At 47.6% G+C, this 15,979-nt stretch overlaps 1 protein-coding gene across 5 annotated transcripts in view; it reads left to right on the top strand.

Moving 5' to 3' along the window:
* Window positions 1–15,979, top strand: part of Septin6 (septin 6) — a 72,542-nt gene that overhangs the window by 47,456 nt on the left and 9,107 nt on the right. For all 5 annotated transcript variants that reach the window (XM_059250383.1, XM_059250381.1, XM_059250384.1 and 2 more), the window contains exons 6-9: window positions 5,883–5,979; window positions 10,130–10,298; window positions 13,662–13,794; window positions 15,331–15,521. In XM_059250383.1, coding sequence (XP_059106366.1) covers window positions 5,883–5,979; window positions 10,130–10,298; window positions 13,662–13,794; window positions 15,331–15,521 — 590 coding nt within the window. The remainder of the gene's footprint in view (window positions 1–5,882; window positions 5,980–10,129; window positions 10,299–13,661; window positions 13,795–15,330; window positions 15,522–15,979) is intronic.

The raw sequence follows: 15,979 nt of genomic DNA, 5'->3' as shown, positions 1-15,979 counted from the left end.
TGTGGGTGTTCAGAGTCAAATCCGGATCCTCTGCAAGAGCAGCCAGTGCTCTTAACCACTCAGCCATCTCTCCAGCCCCAGTGATGTTATTTTTAAGCATCAGGGTTATGCTTTGCCTTATTAAGTGTGAATGAATTTCCACAAAGAGTCCTCTTTCCTCTCCTCCCCCACCTCCCCCTACTAGGGGAGTGAGTAATAAAGACGGCTGAGGGCGCTTCTTTACAACGTGTTGCTGCTGTTGCTGTGAAAGCTTCAATGTTGTGATTTCTAGGAGACAGCTAAGAGCTTTCAGCAAGTCTCTACTTCGGGAACAGATTTCTTTTGCTCTATTGAGAGGCATCAGTTTTTCCTAATGACATAATGTCAGGGGACAGCCAAACTCAGGAAAGCCTTGTCATCAAAAGCCATTTTTAGCCAACTTTTCCCGCTGCTGGTGCCCTCTAAGTCATCATTACAACATGAGCTGCCACCTCCTGTGAATTGGCCAACAAATGAGCATAGCCAGGCTGCAAGTCATTGTCTCGCCTGATGTCCTGCCCATCAGCACGGCCCACCCCTGATAGGTTTAGTAGTAGAAGCTTTTCATCAGCCTTGACAAGTCCGGCTCAAGTCTGTGTGCCATGTAGTAGGTAGAGTTGTGTTCTCTGTGACCTGCTGTGGGTATGGACAAAAAAAAAATCAAAAAACAAAATAGTACTGTCCTATCAGGAAGTCAGGGCATTTTGATGGAAATAAGGGTCTGTTATGACAAGAAAAGCAAAGAAGGTGCCCAGCATGTAGCAAAACAGGAAGTGTTTTGCACCGGGTGTCGCTTGCACTGATACCTGGAAGCGTCTAGTCACCCCAGGACTTCAGTCCCTGTAGACAGCTTCCAGACTCATTCTCTGAGTCATCAAGCAGTGTTCAGCCTCATAGTTTGCTTTGCTACAAACAAATAGGAATAAGTTTTTTGCAATACGAAGGTGTCCCACCAAACTACGTCACTACATTATGGGTTAGAAGTGTCAATCACCTTCTCTGTTCTCAGCACAACTCTGGCCTCCTGCTCAGCCTAAGGCAGATTGAACCTCGGAGTTGGAAATTTGCCATTGGTGGGAAGCAGCAATTCTCAACCACACTGCTATGGCAGTGAAGAGACTGCCAGCCGTATGTTATGCACAACAGCCCGTAGTTTGCCCCTGCTTCACTTTGAACACCTAAATTAAAAACTAGTTGTGGTAGAGCATGCCTGTCATCTGAGCACTGAGGCAGGAGGATCACTTGTTTGATTCTGGCCTTGGCTGCATATCGTAATCCCCTGCCTCCAAAAGAAAAGTAAGCTAAATCTGGTGGGTTCTGGTCATCCCTCTAAGTAGCATTGCTCAGTATTCACAGGTGTGTCCTTTCCCTCATCCCATCGTGCTCTTTTGAATGGGAAGGGAAGAGAAGGGCTGCCTTACAGCTAAGATGCCTGGACCTGGGCATGTCTGTGAGAGGGGCCTGTATGGGAAGCCTCTGTGCTCCAGATGCCGAGTTGGGAAACAGGAGGGAAGAGTCACGGATATAATAAACACAGAAGGCCTTTGTCCACCTGCCCCCACTACGACTGTGTCAAAGTCTCCAGAGAAACCACGAGCTATGCACTGATATCAACAGAGATGGGGAGGGGGTGCTTGGGTGCTATGAAGATTGGGTGCTGACCTTTCCATTCCAGATGTGGTTCCAGATCCCTGGCCTCTGTCTACTGCACGGCCCGTTGTCATGGGAAATAGAAGAAGCCCAAGTTTTTTACCTAGTTAGAGAAGACTGGTGCAGCTGCCCTGTTATTCTCAACTAAGAGATATTCATAAGTGAGCGTGCCCGGCCTCACCTTTGGCTTTTGGGTGGCTCTGGAAAACCTTATTTCAGATTGTGGGGGCAGGAGATGTGGAGTTGGGAGAGAGAGAGTTTGCTAAATGCTATTTTCGACCCATGCTGGGATTGCTCTCAAAGCTGTGTAGGCTTTAAATCTCAAAATTGTCACATTGTTTAAATTAATTCATTGTTTTGAGACAGGGTCTCACTAGGTAGTTCAGGCTGTCCTTAAACTTGTAGCCTTCTTGCCTCAGCTTCCTTAATCTCAACACTTGGGAGGTAGAGGCAGGAGGATCAGAAGATTAAGGTCATCCTCAGCAACACAGAGAGCTAGAGGATAGCCTGATCTACATGAGACCCTGTCTAAAAAAAATACAAAATTTTTAATGCTATTCTTAGAATAGCTCCAATTGTAGCCAGGGATTAAAGAACAGGCCCGGTTACATGACTAAGCTCAGTTATTTGGCCGTTTGTTAAGTACTGGGTTTGATTCCCACAGAGACAGTGTATTTGTGCCCAATAAGAGCACATGGTTGGCAAATTGGATCATAGGGAGGCCCACAGGTGTGTCCTTTCCCTCAACCCAGCAACGGTACCTCCATTGCTCCCGTGTACTTCCGTGACCAACGATACTTGAGTGAATTAGGTGACAGTCTTGTTTAGCCACTAGTGGGAGCCTGAAGTGAGGGCAAGTAGAACCAGCCTCATGACTGGTAGGCACTGTCCACCCTGGGAAGAAACCAAAGCCACTTTGTATACTCCACTAGACAGGATCCTGATGGAATACCACAACCTAAAAACAAAAACAAAAGCAAAAACTATTCTTCTGGTCTTCAAAGCCTAACACATGTGTCATGACACTTGATCATCAAACAACTTTCCAGTGGACCAGGGGGAGTTGAAGGTAGTCATGAAACTGGAAAAGTAGTGCTGTGCTTTGAAAGTATTACCCATGTGATGGCATTTGGAGATGGAGCCTCGCAAGGCCCGGTGAGGCAAACCTATAATCTCAGCCACCCTGAAGACTGTGGCAAGAGGATCACAAGTTCAAGACCTGCTTGAACTACAGCGTGAGTTCAGGACAAGCCTGAGCAACTTGGTGAGACCCTGTTTCAAAATAAAAACTAAAAAGAAGGCTGGGGATGAATGCATATATATCTCGGCGCCAAGGCTAGTAGCCATCTTTCAATAAAGCTCCACAGCATCCAGGATTTTTCCATGGTAGCTCCACGTAGATATCTCAGGCTCGCAGGCGGGCTGCGCAGTCGGCCGCGGGCTCGGAACCCGGCTCCGCGCAGCAGCGAGGCCCCGCGCCGCCCCCGCCGCTCCTCATCTTCCTCCTCCCGCCAAGGGGCCGCAGTCACCAGGGTCTAGCCTGGAGCTCCTGCGGCGCGGCAGGCTGGCTGGCACAGCCTGCACTTCCGGCTCGCGCGCGGCGGTGTCGCTGGCAAATGCCCCTGCCGGCCCCCACATAACCTGCTCTCCGGCTTCCTCTGTATGTGTGTGTGTGTGTGTGTGTGTGTGTGTGTGTGTGTGTGTGTGTGTGTGTGTGTGTGTTCTCTGTGTGTGTTCTCTGTGTGTGTGTGTGTGTTCTCTGTATGTGTGTGTGTGTGTGTGTGTGTGTGTGTGTGGTAGAACATGTGCCTGACATGTGCAAAGCCCTGAGTTCAATTCCTAGGTCTGATTTTTAAAAAGAAGAGAGGGGCTGGAGAGATGGCTCAGAGGTTAAGAGCACATACCAGAGAACTGTAGGACCCATGTAGCGTGACTCACAACTCCCCTAACTCCAGCTCCAGGAGATCCAACCCTTTCTTCTGGCCTCTGTAGGCACCTACACTCACATGCACATACCCACATACCGACATACATGTACACAATGAAAAAGAAACCTCTTTTCAAAAGAAGAGAGATTGGGCCTTTAGTGGTTAGTTAGGCCATAAGGGCTGCTCCCTCACTAATGAGATTAAGGGCCTTTATAAGAGAGACTTTATGTAGAATTTAGCTAGCCTGATTGTCTACCTTCTGCAATGGGAGGATGTAACAAGAAGACCCTCATCCGACACCCAGATGCGCTACTACTTTGAGCTTAGCTTTCCAGCCTCTAGAACTATGGGAAGTCTATTTATATCTTTATAAATTACTTAGTCTCAGGGATTTTGGACTAAGCGCTGAATCTGGGGCCAGACTCCCAAGACAAGCTATGTATTGTGATAGCACTCTGCATCTGAGAGATCTCATATCTTGGTGTCACTCATCATAGGTTTAAGTAGAGTCACATGGGGTCCCCTTATTAGTCTGCTCATCATGTGTCAGCAGGGACCTTGTCTTGCAACTATCAAGAGTCTCCTCCCTGGGACCACGTATATGAAACATCACCTGTCAGCCTCCTGCAGGGACCTGAAAAAAATTGGAAGAAAGTCTGGCCTCCATTTGGGGGGGGGAGATATTGTGAGTAGGACCTGATAGTATGATTGAAAGTTAAAAGTCCTCACTATCTTGCTTGATTCCATTCTGGTTGTCATAGCCATCTATCTTTCAAGAACAGCATGGTCAGAGCTTGTTTCCAGTGACTCCTGGTCTGTCGTGTTTAGTTGACGTTTAGCAGATGCTGTTTAGCCAGGACACCGGATGTAGACCACCCTAGGTGGCTCGGGGAGGCTGGCAGTCAAAATGTGGTGGCCTCACTACTTACTGGGAAGACCTAGCATGGGAGTTTAGGACGTGCATGGCTCCCTCTTGATAATATATAAGGTTTATATTTCTGGCCCTTGGAAATGATCTGTTTGCCTGTACTTTCTAGAACCATCTTTGATGCCAGTTACAAAGGAGTGTGCTGTGGGAGGTTTTATGAGGCCTTGGAATTCAGTTTGGCGGGGGCTGTGTATTTGAGAATAGTCAGGGAGCTAGAGGAATCAAATGACAGCAGTTTGAGGAAGAGGGGAAGTGAGTGACCCTGTCATTCTGACAGTGTCCCTTGATGATAAAAATAACAGGCCCAAGGGAAGACTGGCATTTCCTATGCCTTTATTTTCTTCTTGTGTTTTTTTTTTCTTTCTTCTTGAGCCTAGAGAAGTGCCTCCCACTTCACACACAGTCCTCCTCCATCTCTTAGAGCTGAGAGCCCAGGATGCAAGCAGATGATGATACAACATGGTTTTCGTTCTCACCTCCTCCCTCAGTCTAGCCCTCTGCATTCACTGCCCCTCATCTCTCCTGCAAGCACCAAGCTCATGACCCTGCTTGACCTTCCCCTTTCATCCTCTTCGCTACTCTGATAGCCCTGCCACCCTCTATTCAAGGAGTATTTATGAAGTACTTACTATTTGCCCTGGGTCACCTACTAGCTAACAGAATTTTCAGTATGTAATTTAGGCTTTATCAACAAGAGCGCAAGCTCCCAAAGCGCGAGGAAGTGTCTTCTACTTTTTTTTTCTTTTTTTTTTTCTTTTTGGGGCTGAGGATCGAACCCAGGGCCTTGCGCTTGTTAGGGAAGCGCTCTACCACTGAGCTAAATCCCCAACTCTTGTCTTCTACTTCTTTAGGGCCCTTATTGTGCACCATCTGAGCTCGTGGATGAAGATTTAGTGATTTGCCCTCTAGGCTCATGGGGTCAGTGTGAGCTCTTGTCTAGGGTGGGCAAGAACAAGGACAGTCTAGCTCAATGGTTTTAGACTGTGCTCTCAAACTCTAGAAAGAGAGCAGTGATGCCAGAGTCTGTGCCCAACCCCTTCTGATGCTCATAAACCCACCCCCAGCAACTGTGACTGGTGAATTTAGGTTGCTAGGTCATGTATCTGCATATGTTCCTGCTCTGTTCCCTATGTTTTCAACCATGCCATTGTTATCCAGAACAGAGAGGCAAGAACTAGGTCTCATCCCTGCATGGCTGTGGAACTCTGGAGCTTAATAAACACCTCTCCGTGCTGAGGCAGTGAGTGACATGGCAGGGGAAGGCCCAAAGGAAGGCCTGGAGATGAGCAGCAGTTACATTGTGGGGTGTTCAATATCTTTCTTCTGGAGTTCTGAGTGCTTGTTTGCCTCTGTTCTAGGCCCACCTGCCGTTTGCCGTTGTTGGCAGCACGGAAGAAGTGAAGATCGGCAACAAGATGATGAGGGCGCGACAGTATCCTTGGGGGACTGTGCAGGGTGAGTCTCCCACAGATGGGCTGCACTCAGAGAGCCCCTTCTTTGTGTATCTGCTGCCCCCTGCCATGATATGACAAGTTCCTAGCTTGTCTCAGCTTCTGCTGCTCAGTTTAGGTCTCAAACAGCCACAGGGGTCACTAGCAGCAAGCTTCTGGCCCTGTGCCTGGATTCTATGATATGAGCAGACTCCTTTTGTCTCTAATGGAGAAAGTACTCCCTTATCTCTCCCCCCCCCCCCCACGAAACAACAAAAGATGAATGGACTTGGCACAACACAGAAAGGACTATAGGAGTGAGTTATGTCGTTAGGAGAAGCACAAGAATGTTCACAGCAGTGCTATTCATAATGATAAATTATTACAAACAATGAGGTGTCCATAAAAATAGACTGGGTAATTTGTGAAATGGTCATATAATGGGATCTTAGACAGCAATGAAAATGAATTAATTGCAGTTACATCTGTGTGAATGGATCTCAGAAACACAATGCTGAGCTGAATAAATTCATACAAGAATGCATATGATAGGTTTCTATTTATATGAATTCCAAAAGTAGGCTAAAATAACATGATATGTATTTTTATAAATGCATGCATGAGTGATAAATGATGAAATCATTTTTATAAAACAACAAGAGCTGGAATAAAGGCTCAGAGGTAGAGAGCACCTGTTACTCTTGTAGAGGACCTGAACTCTATTCCCAGCACCCACACCATGAGACTCACTTCCACCTCTAAGGGATCAGAACCCTCTTCTGCCCTCTGCAGACACCCTACACACACACACACACACACACACACACACACACACACACACACACACACATAAATATAAAGATAATCCTTTAAAAGGGGACCAGTGAGATGGCTTGTGGGGCAAGGTAAAGGCACTTTCCTCCAAGTCTAATGGCCTGAGTTTGATCTCCAGAGGCCCCACAGTGGAGGACAGAGCTGACTTCTAAAAGTTGTCTTCTGACCTTCACACAAACACCAGCACCCACATGAGTGCACACGTACACCCCCCACACACCCCCACACTAAATTAATTAAAATAAAAATACACAAATGAGTGTTAAACCCCGAAGTCAGGATAATGCCTAAGTTTCATTGCCAGAGGAGGCAGGGAATTGAGAGATGGACATGAGATCAAAAAGAGGCCAGCAGGGGCTTCCAAGGTACCAGTAACAATAACTTAGGTTGTGGAGATATTTAAAAATTTTGAATTTCTTTAAATTGCACATACCTATTTCATGTACTCATATACATATATATATGTATATGAGTATTTCATAATTTAAAAGAATCAGATATCTACTGCATACACTCACGACAATTCTTTTTGTGGTCTGTCACACATACTACGCTGCTCTTGTCAGCCCTATGACACTACAGTGCGCAGGAGTTGGGGGCCTTGAGTCTATGGCTGTAAACTGGGCCAGGGCTGGCAGTTTCTCTGTAAATTCTTTCCAATCCTTGGGCAAATAAAGGAGAACGGGCACCCAAGAAGGGTGGCATCCATCTGTAAGTCCAGTACTGGGAGGTGGAGCGCAACTGAGATGAGAGGATCGTGAGTTCAAAGACAGCCTGGGGAGACTGTGTTGCAAAAAAGCAAAGATGAAAGTTGATGGTGAGTTGTCCACCTCACATACAAAGACTGGTATGATTCAAGGCACAGCAAAGCCCCACTCACGGTAGCTGGATTTCTTTCCTTTTCATTCTTGTGTGGTGCTCAAGATGGAACTCAGGGCCTCATGCAAGGTAGGCGAGTGCTCTGCCACTAAGCTACATCCTCAGTTCTTCTTTGTTACAGTGTCAGAGACGGAAGCCAGGCCTCATGCATGCTAGATGAAAGCTACTGTTGAGCTACATCCCCTGTCTGGATGTCCCATAGGTAGGAGAAGACTGTTGGGCAGAGCTACACTAAGTTTTGCTCTTCACCATTTGGAGCTAGGGATGTGTCTTAGTCAGTGTTCTATTGCCATGAAGAGAGACCATGACCATGAAAGTGTTTAATTGGGGTGGCTTGCTTACAGTTTCAGAGGTTTAGTCTGTTATAATCATGGTAGGACATGGCAACATGCAGGCAGACATGGTGCTGGAGAGGGAGCTGAGAGTCCTACGTCTTGACCTACAGGCAACAGGAAGTGCACTGAGACATTGGACATACTTGAGCATATATAAGACTTCAAAGCCCACCTCCACAATGACACATTTCCTCCAACAAGACCACAGCTACTCCAACAAGGTCACATCTCCTAACAGTGCCACACTTTATGAGATTATGAGGGCCAATTACACTCAAACTACCACAGGATGTTACACTAGGAACATTGGGAAGTGGCTTCTGAACCAACAGTCACACCTTTGGAGTCTGTGCCTGAAAGACAGAAACCTGAGATGGGAGGAGACAAACCAGCAGATATAGTTCCAGTGACTTCCTTCCTCCAACTTAGCCTACCCTGTTCTTATCCCAAACTGAGTTTTGTTGTTGTTTATTTGTTTTGAACTCCTGAGTTGACTATTCTTTTTGAATGAGGAAGCAATTGAACACTGCTTGGGAGCCTAAAAGAGACTTAGAACTATTCTTTTTTTTTCTCTCTTTTAAAAAAATAGGGTCTCATGTAGTCTAGGTTGACCTTGTAATCACTATGTAGTTGAAGCTAGCCTTGAACTCCTGACCCTCCTGCCTTCACCTCCTAAGTGCTGAAATTACAGGTGTGCCACCATGTCTGGCTCTAGAATCATTCCTCCTGACCAGAGATCACTGTCCAGAGTTAGAGAAGCAGATACAGATAGCTTGCTCCCAAGGAGTTATTTTATTGATGCAGCTTTTTATATTAGTTTATGTTCTATGGCAATAGGTAGAGTTCAGGCCTGAGTGTAAGGGGCCTTAAGTAGAAAGAGTACATGGACCACTCTGGACTTTGGACAAATACTTCTGATGACCATATCTGACCATCTATAATGGTGCAACTATACTCAACTCTGTCATTCCAGAACCCCTCCTCTCTGTCCCTACTGTCCTCTCCCAGACCCCGAGAGACAGAATCTTGGGTAACTTATCTTTTCATCCTCTCAGACACCACCATCCATCTCTACATGGCCAAACACTACCATCCAACACAGTGGATCCAGGCCTGGAGACATCCTGACAGAGCCCTGCCTGCAGAATTGCTCGGGCCAGAAGTCCACTTTGCTGTGATTTAGTCCACATCTCTCACATTCTCGTCTACTGCCCAAAATGCAGACCTTTGCCCACAAAGCAAAGAAATGGTGCCCACTTTCTCCTGCTTAAGATTGCAGTGGTCAGGCCATGATCCACCCTTGGTAAAACTCCTCCCTGAAAGCTTCTACTATCCACATGGGCCACACCTGAGGTCTGCCCCTCCTTGTCCCCATGACCTTTTTGCTACCCTAGCTCTTTTTCCTTGCTCTCTGGAGACTCCATCTCTGGTCTTTTTGCCTCTCCCCTACACTACCCGAGTTTGAAGCCTGACTCTGCAAGTTGCTCTCTATGTGCCCTTGCCTAGCCTTCTGGAGACCTCGTGAAGATTGTGTTCTGTTCTCTGCCTGATAAATTCTATTCTTCCTTCCAGAGTCATCCAAGAGGTTTTGTCTTTGGGGAAGCCTGTGCTCTCCTGGGAGTTCCCACGTCCCCCTCTTCTGGGCTTTTACTGTACTGCAGCCACGCCTCCCTCCATGTCTGTAATTTGGGCATTGCGTTATATTGTCCTGTGTCCATGTGCTTTCCCACTAAGCAGCAGGTCCCTAAGAGCAGAGCCCCACGGCTTCGTTTCTGAATTATCTGGGCCACAGAGACTACTGGGAACAAAGATACCACAAATATTTAGTGGGTGGATGGATAGATCTGCAAAGCAGTGCGGAGCAGATATTCCTGTGGAAGTCTGCTTGGCGAATTCGTGTTGAGGCATTAATGAAAGCTCTTAGATATTTGCACAGTAGTAGTGCCCTTTCCTAATGTTTCATTCCCGTTTTCACAGAAAATGGAATGAAGGGAAATTTGTAGGTGCCGTATAAAGAGGTTGTGAGGCGATGTCACCATTAGCCATTTTACTTCTCACTTCATCCATTTCTTCTTCTGCTGGCCTTCCTTTCAATATACCTCCCATGCCCCGATCCCCACTATGCAGTTGAAAATGAGGCCCACTGCGACTTTGTGAAGCTGCGGGAGATGCTGATTCGGGTCAACATGGAGGATCTGCGGGAGCAGACCCACACCCGGCACTATGAATTGTACCGCCGCTGTAAGCTGGAGGAGATGGGCTTCAAGGACACCGACCCCGACAGCAAACCATTCAGGTACCACCACTCACGCCAGGCCAGGCCGGCTCAGGAAGCCTTGCCCTGGAGAATCAGCAGGAGAGGAGAGGCATGGGGTTAGCCAGAGGGCCCAAAGTAATTCCTGAGTCACCAGTGTTGCTGGACTGTTCCCTCTCCGTGTCTGCACATCTGCCAGAAGAGCTACCACCACCTTGCTTAAGGGAGGGGCCTGGAGAAACCACTTTGCTGATCACCCACTGCTTCCACCCCTCCCTCCCATACATAACTGCTCTAGTCAGCCAGGCTCACAGAGACCCTGAGCTGGGGTTTTGTTCTACTGGGTAGCAGTTAGGAACTGTTCTCTGTTCCCTGTTTCTTCATCTGGCTCTGCTGTGCTTAAGACAGGTTTCCACTATGGTCTTTCCCTTCTTCCCTGTTCTCAGAAAGCAAATAGGAAAAGTCAGGCATAGTGGCCCATGCCCGGAACCCCAGCACTGGGAAAGCTAATGCGGAAGGATTGCTATGGGGTATGTAGCAAGCACTGCACCAGCCAGGGCTGCGCAGCAAGAGCATTCCTTTAAAAAAAAAAAGGAAAGCTGGGTATGTGATTTGGTAGTAGAGTGCTTGCCTAACATGCACGAGCCCTGAGTTCATCCCTAGCACCAAATAAATAAATAAATAAATAAATAAATAAATAAATAAATAAATAAATAAGCAGGAAAATACAAAACAGGACCACAGTCACTTTGCTTGTATTGGTGACCTGCGTGATGCTCTTCCCCCACTGCCGGAGCATTTCAGTGTGAGTTTTGTTTTGGCCACTGAAGATGAATACTCACTGGTGTTTCAGAATCTAAAGTGCTTTTTATTGCACAGGTGGGAGCCATAGACCAGTGGAAATATCTGCTCTGTATACACAATATGTGTCATCAGCCCTGCATTTTGAATTACCATGTGTTGCCCTTTACCATGACTCCATCTCCTTTCAGGAAATGTCAGACATCCGTGAGCAAGCCAGGGGGATTATCTGTGGGAGGAAAAGGCATTCAAATGGCCTCTGGGATGCCACAGAACCTGTTCATAGCAGAAAGGGGGCCCAGAACACTGTACAAACAGTCCTTTGGGGGATGTCTGCTTTAGGAATGGCAGCCTCCCACCCCTCTGAGGGTAGGCAGGTCAAGGCCCCAGAGCTCCTGAGCTGGGGGAAAGCGAGTTTGTCTCTGGCAGAAACTCCTCTGTTGCTCTCCTTCACCTCCACAGCTTTCATCTGCATCCGGAAGGAGGTGTGCCTCTACCTGGCCCTTCAGTCCCGGCCTTTCCTCCTGTGCCCCATCCTCGGTACTTCTGTTCCAGTATCTTCGCCCTCTTCACTCACTTCCCCTGCCCCTTGGCTACCTTGCTCGGAAATACTCCTGCCTGATGAAGTCCTTTTTTTTTTTTTTTTTTTTTTTTTTAAATTTTAGCTCTGCTCTTTCTTTGCCAGTTCCTCCCCTGTCAAGAGGTTTGTCTCTGACAGGAAAGAAACATTTCTGATCTACTGTTCCTCTTCCTCCTCCCTCACTTCCTTCCTTCTCAACCCACTGCAATCTGGCTTCGCCTCCAGCTCTCCACAAAAGGGCCTGTAGTTGTAGGTTGGTGGCCGATTTCATTGTGGCTTGATTTTTATCTTTGATTTTGATGTGAAACATTAATTCGGCTTTCTTGAGATACCTTCTGCAGACCTTCAGCTCTTCCAGTATTGGCCTGGCCAGCTTTATCATCCCTCTCCCTCTCTGTCTTCTGACTCCTTGGTCTCACTTTCCGGCTCATTTTCTTCAGCTGTCTCCTTTAAATGTTGCTGCTCCCTCAGAATTCCTTCCATGGAGGAAGGAACCTCTGTTCTTTCATACTTCGTCTCTTTGTCCTGGTTCTTTCTATTCTCACAACCCTAATTACCACTAGGTAACTGATGAATCCAAAGCCAAGACTTTGCCATTGAACTCTGAAGCCGTTGCTCTGCAGACATTTGTGCTCAGGCATCCTATGGATGCCTGATCTGAGTCCCCAACAGTCTGCCGTCTGGTCCGTGTTCTTCTTCCCTTTCCAGCATTTCCTGTTGCTGTTCATGTTCTACTGTCTACCTAGTGGTCCAAGTTTCTTTGGGGGGTATTAGCAAAGTTTAACGTAGATTCAAAGAAAGCACTAAGATTCAAAGAAAGATGCTCACAAAGAGAATAAGATATACTTGAGAAAGTCCGTGTGAGCTATTCAGAGGAGAGCTGTCTAGAGTCAGCTTTGATTTCTCCCAAGACCTAGAAATTCTGCAGCCCTTATTGTCCCTCCAGATCTCTCCATTCCCTGCCAGCCCTTAACATGAAGATCCTGCCACTTCACACTTGAATTGCTGCAAAGTTTCCTTCCCAGAATAGCCAAGTAGACTTCCTCATGTTCTGACTGATGTAAACCGCTCTGTGGATATATGTCCACTTCTTTAATGTGCCGTCTAAAGCATGTCCTCTTCTTCCAGACTCAAGAACCTCCCCTCTCACTCCTCATGGCTCACACGATTCCCCCAAGCCTGTTCGAGAATGGCCACTCCCCGCTTCTGCCTTCCCACATGCTTCTCTGTTTTGGGAGCACAGTCCTTTTGTTCTTCACCAGGCTGACTCTCCCTTTTTGAAAACTAAATGAGGACCAGGGGCAGTGGTCTTGATCCAGGCATCTCCCATTAGACCCTGAGTTCTTCTAGGACAGGCATGGTGGCTCTGGACTCTAGAGGCTGAGCAACTAGCATCATGTCTATTCACACTGTTCACTTCCGTGGTAGGTATAAATAATCTCAGCGAGTATTTGAGGAAGTGGTACGTCAATGTGGTCGATTTCAGAGCCGGGGCCCGGCAGTGCAGTACAGCGGGAGGGGGCCTTAAATGAAGAAACAGGAGACCCGGCCTCTGGTGTCAGCTCTGCCTCTAACTAGGTGTACACTCTTCAGCGAGTCACGTCACCTCTGTGAGCCCCAGTTTCCTCATCTGTACAGAGAGAGAGAGAGAGAGAGAGAGAGAGAGAGAGAGAGAGAGAGAGACAGAGAGAGACAGAGAGAGAGACAGAGAGAGAGAGAGAGAAAGGGAGGGAGGGAGAGAGAGAGACAGAGAGACAGAGAGACAGAGAGAGAGACAGAGAGAGAGAGAATATTTCTAGAAGGTATCCAGCAGTTCACCAGGGCTCCTCTGCCCCCTTCAGTAGCTCTGTAATATTGCTGTTGCATGCTAAGCATACCCCTCCCCTTTTGTGGGTCTCTTGGCATTTCTCGGTCAGAATTAGAATTAGGGAAGAGAGGATGAGATGACTCAGGATGGTTGGGGCCCGTTTTCTTGAGCAGGGGTTGCCCCGGAGCCAGTGGAATTGACTTGATTGTATCTACAGTTTACAGGAGACATATGAGGCGAAAAGAAATGAGTTCCTAGGGGAGCTCCAGAAAAAAGAAGAGGAGATGAGACAGATGTTTGTCCAGAGAGTCAAAGAGAAAGAAGCTGAGCTCAAGGAGGCGGAAAAAGAGGTAAATGTGAGCCTAGAGAGCAGGCAGGTGGGAGGAGAGACTGAGTGCAGGGCGAGAGGCCTCAGCCTTGACCGAGTAGCTAGAGGGTGGAGGGACTTGTAGCCTCTGGGCACGACTGCAGTGCAGCTCAGGTGGCCGAGACTCTGATGACATCTGTGTCTCCTTGACCTTCATTCCCTAAGGCTGGGACATTTCCTCATTCTGTTCATTGTTTAGAGGTGTTGCCATCCAACATGCTAGCCACTAGCTGTAGGTGGGATGGAACCCAGGCATTCCACATGCTAGACAAGTCATTCCACATGCTAGACAAGTCATTCCGCATGCTAGACAAGTGTTCTATCACTGAGCCCCACACCTAGCACCTCTATCTGCGTTAGTGCAGTTCTAGCTGGTTCTTTAAACCAAGATTTGATGGTCCTTTCTAAGCACATGCAGTTTGGGCTGGCTGAGTGGCTCAGTGGGTAAAAGTGCTCGCCAGTCAAGCCTGACAACCTGCATTCAATTCCTGGAAAGCACAGAAAAGCCAGATGCAGTGACACCCATCTGTAATCCTAGCACTCCTGTGCTGAGATGGGAGGCTAAGATACAAAGCTTGCCCTGAAAGCATGAGGACTTGAGTTGAGATCTACACCCACACCAAGAGCCAGGCATGGCTGCACATGCCTGTGATCCAGCCTTAGGGAGCACAGACAGGTAGATCCTAAGGTGGGCTTAGCCAGGAGGAGAGCTTTACATGTGGGAGATCCCATTATATAATCCTCCAAAGACTGGGTTGACCTTGGGCAAATGCCTTCACTTATGAGACTTTCAGTTTCCTCATAAAACAGACATAATAACAGAGCCTACCTCAACTGTGTTGTAAGCTAGGCATGCCGGCATATACCTGTAAGCTCAGTACTCAAAAGGTAGATACAGGAGGATTGTGAGTTCAAGGTTAGCTTGAGCTGCACAGCAAGACCCTGTCTCAAAAAGAAAACAGAGTGCTGTATTAATGAAAACAGTTTTTATATACTAGACTTTTTTAAGATTGTTTATTATGTAAACAGTGTTCTGCCTGCATGTATGCCTGCATACCATAAGAGGGCACCAAATCTCATTACAGATGGTTGTGAGCCACCATATGGTTGCTGGGATTGAACTCAGGACCTCCGGAAGAACAGCCAGTGCTCTTAACCTCTGAGCCATCTCTCCAGCCCTATATATTAGATTTAGTGGTTGGCTTGTAACAAACTAACTGAATACTATTATCGACCACACCCAATGACTACAAGGGTTCTTTTAAATAAAATGTTTGGATACACAGAATACATTGTTCCTTGACCATTTCAGGAGCAGAGATTCTGAGAACATTTACAGCAATCTACAATCATCCTTGGTGCCATCATGGCGGTCACTGGCAGGAATGTCTCCTAATGTCCCAGAGTCCTGCAGAGTTGTAGCCACAGTGGTTCCCACCCACTCTGGTCCTCGCTGGGCTGGGGACTGCTCACTGCTCGGGGCGGGGCTCCCTCTAACCTCCCTGTGCCTCTCCGCCAGCTGCATGAGAAGTTTGACCGCCTGAAGAAACTGCACCAGGAAGAAAAGAAGAAGCTGGAGGATAAGAAGAAATCCCTGGATGATGAAGTGAATGCTTTCAAACAGAGAAAGACAGCGGCTGAGCTGCTCCAGTCTCAGGGTTCTCAGGCTGGGGGCTCGCAGACTCTGAAAAGGGACAAAGAGAAGAAGAAGTAAGTAGCAGACTGCTGTGTGTGTGTGTGTGTGTGTGTGTGTGTGTGTGTGTGTGTGATCTCTCTTTTCCTGCCTATCCCCTCCCCTCACTCCATCCACCACCTGGCAGGACCTAGAGGCCAAGGGGGCTGGTGCTCAGGTGTGAACTGCGGGGCTGCCAGGTAGACTCAAGTAGTCTTCAGTGTCCCCATGGCACCCAAGTTTGAGTTGCTGAGAGGAGGAGGAGGAGGAGGAGGAGAGCGTTCCCAGAAGTACAGCTTTGCCATTTGGCCCGTCTGGAAAAGCTCTACCAACTCATGGTGGATGGTAAAGGGAAGAGGGGCTAGAGAGTAGGAAACAAACTGTGAGAGAGGTAGAAGGATAAGGAGAGGAACGGAAGGCTGGCTAGGCCAGGATCTTTTAGCAGAAGCTAAATGCGCTTCCCTAGACCCTAGACCAGTGGTTCTCCACCCGGGGG

Source organism: Peromyscus eremicus, chromosome X (genome assembly GCF_949786415.1).
Source record: "Peromyscus eremicus chromosome X, PerEre_H2_v1, whole genome shotgun sequence".
Classification (NCBI taxonomy): domain Eukaryota; kingdom Metazoa; phylum Chordata; class Mammalia; order Rodentia; family Cricetidae; genus Peromyscus; species Peromyscus eremicus.
This window is presented reverse-complemented; position numbering and strand designations above follow the sequence as displayed.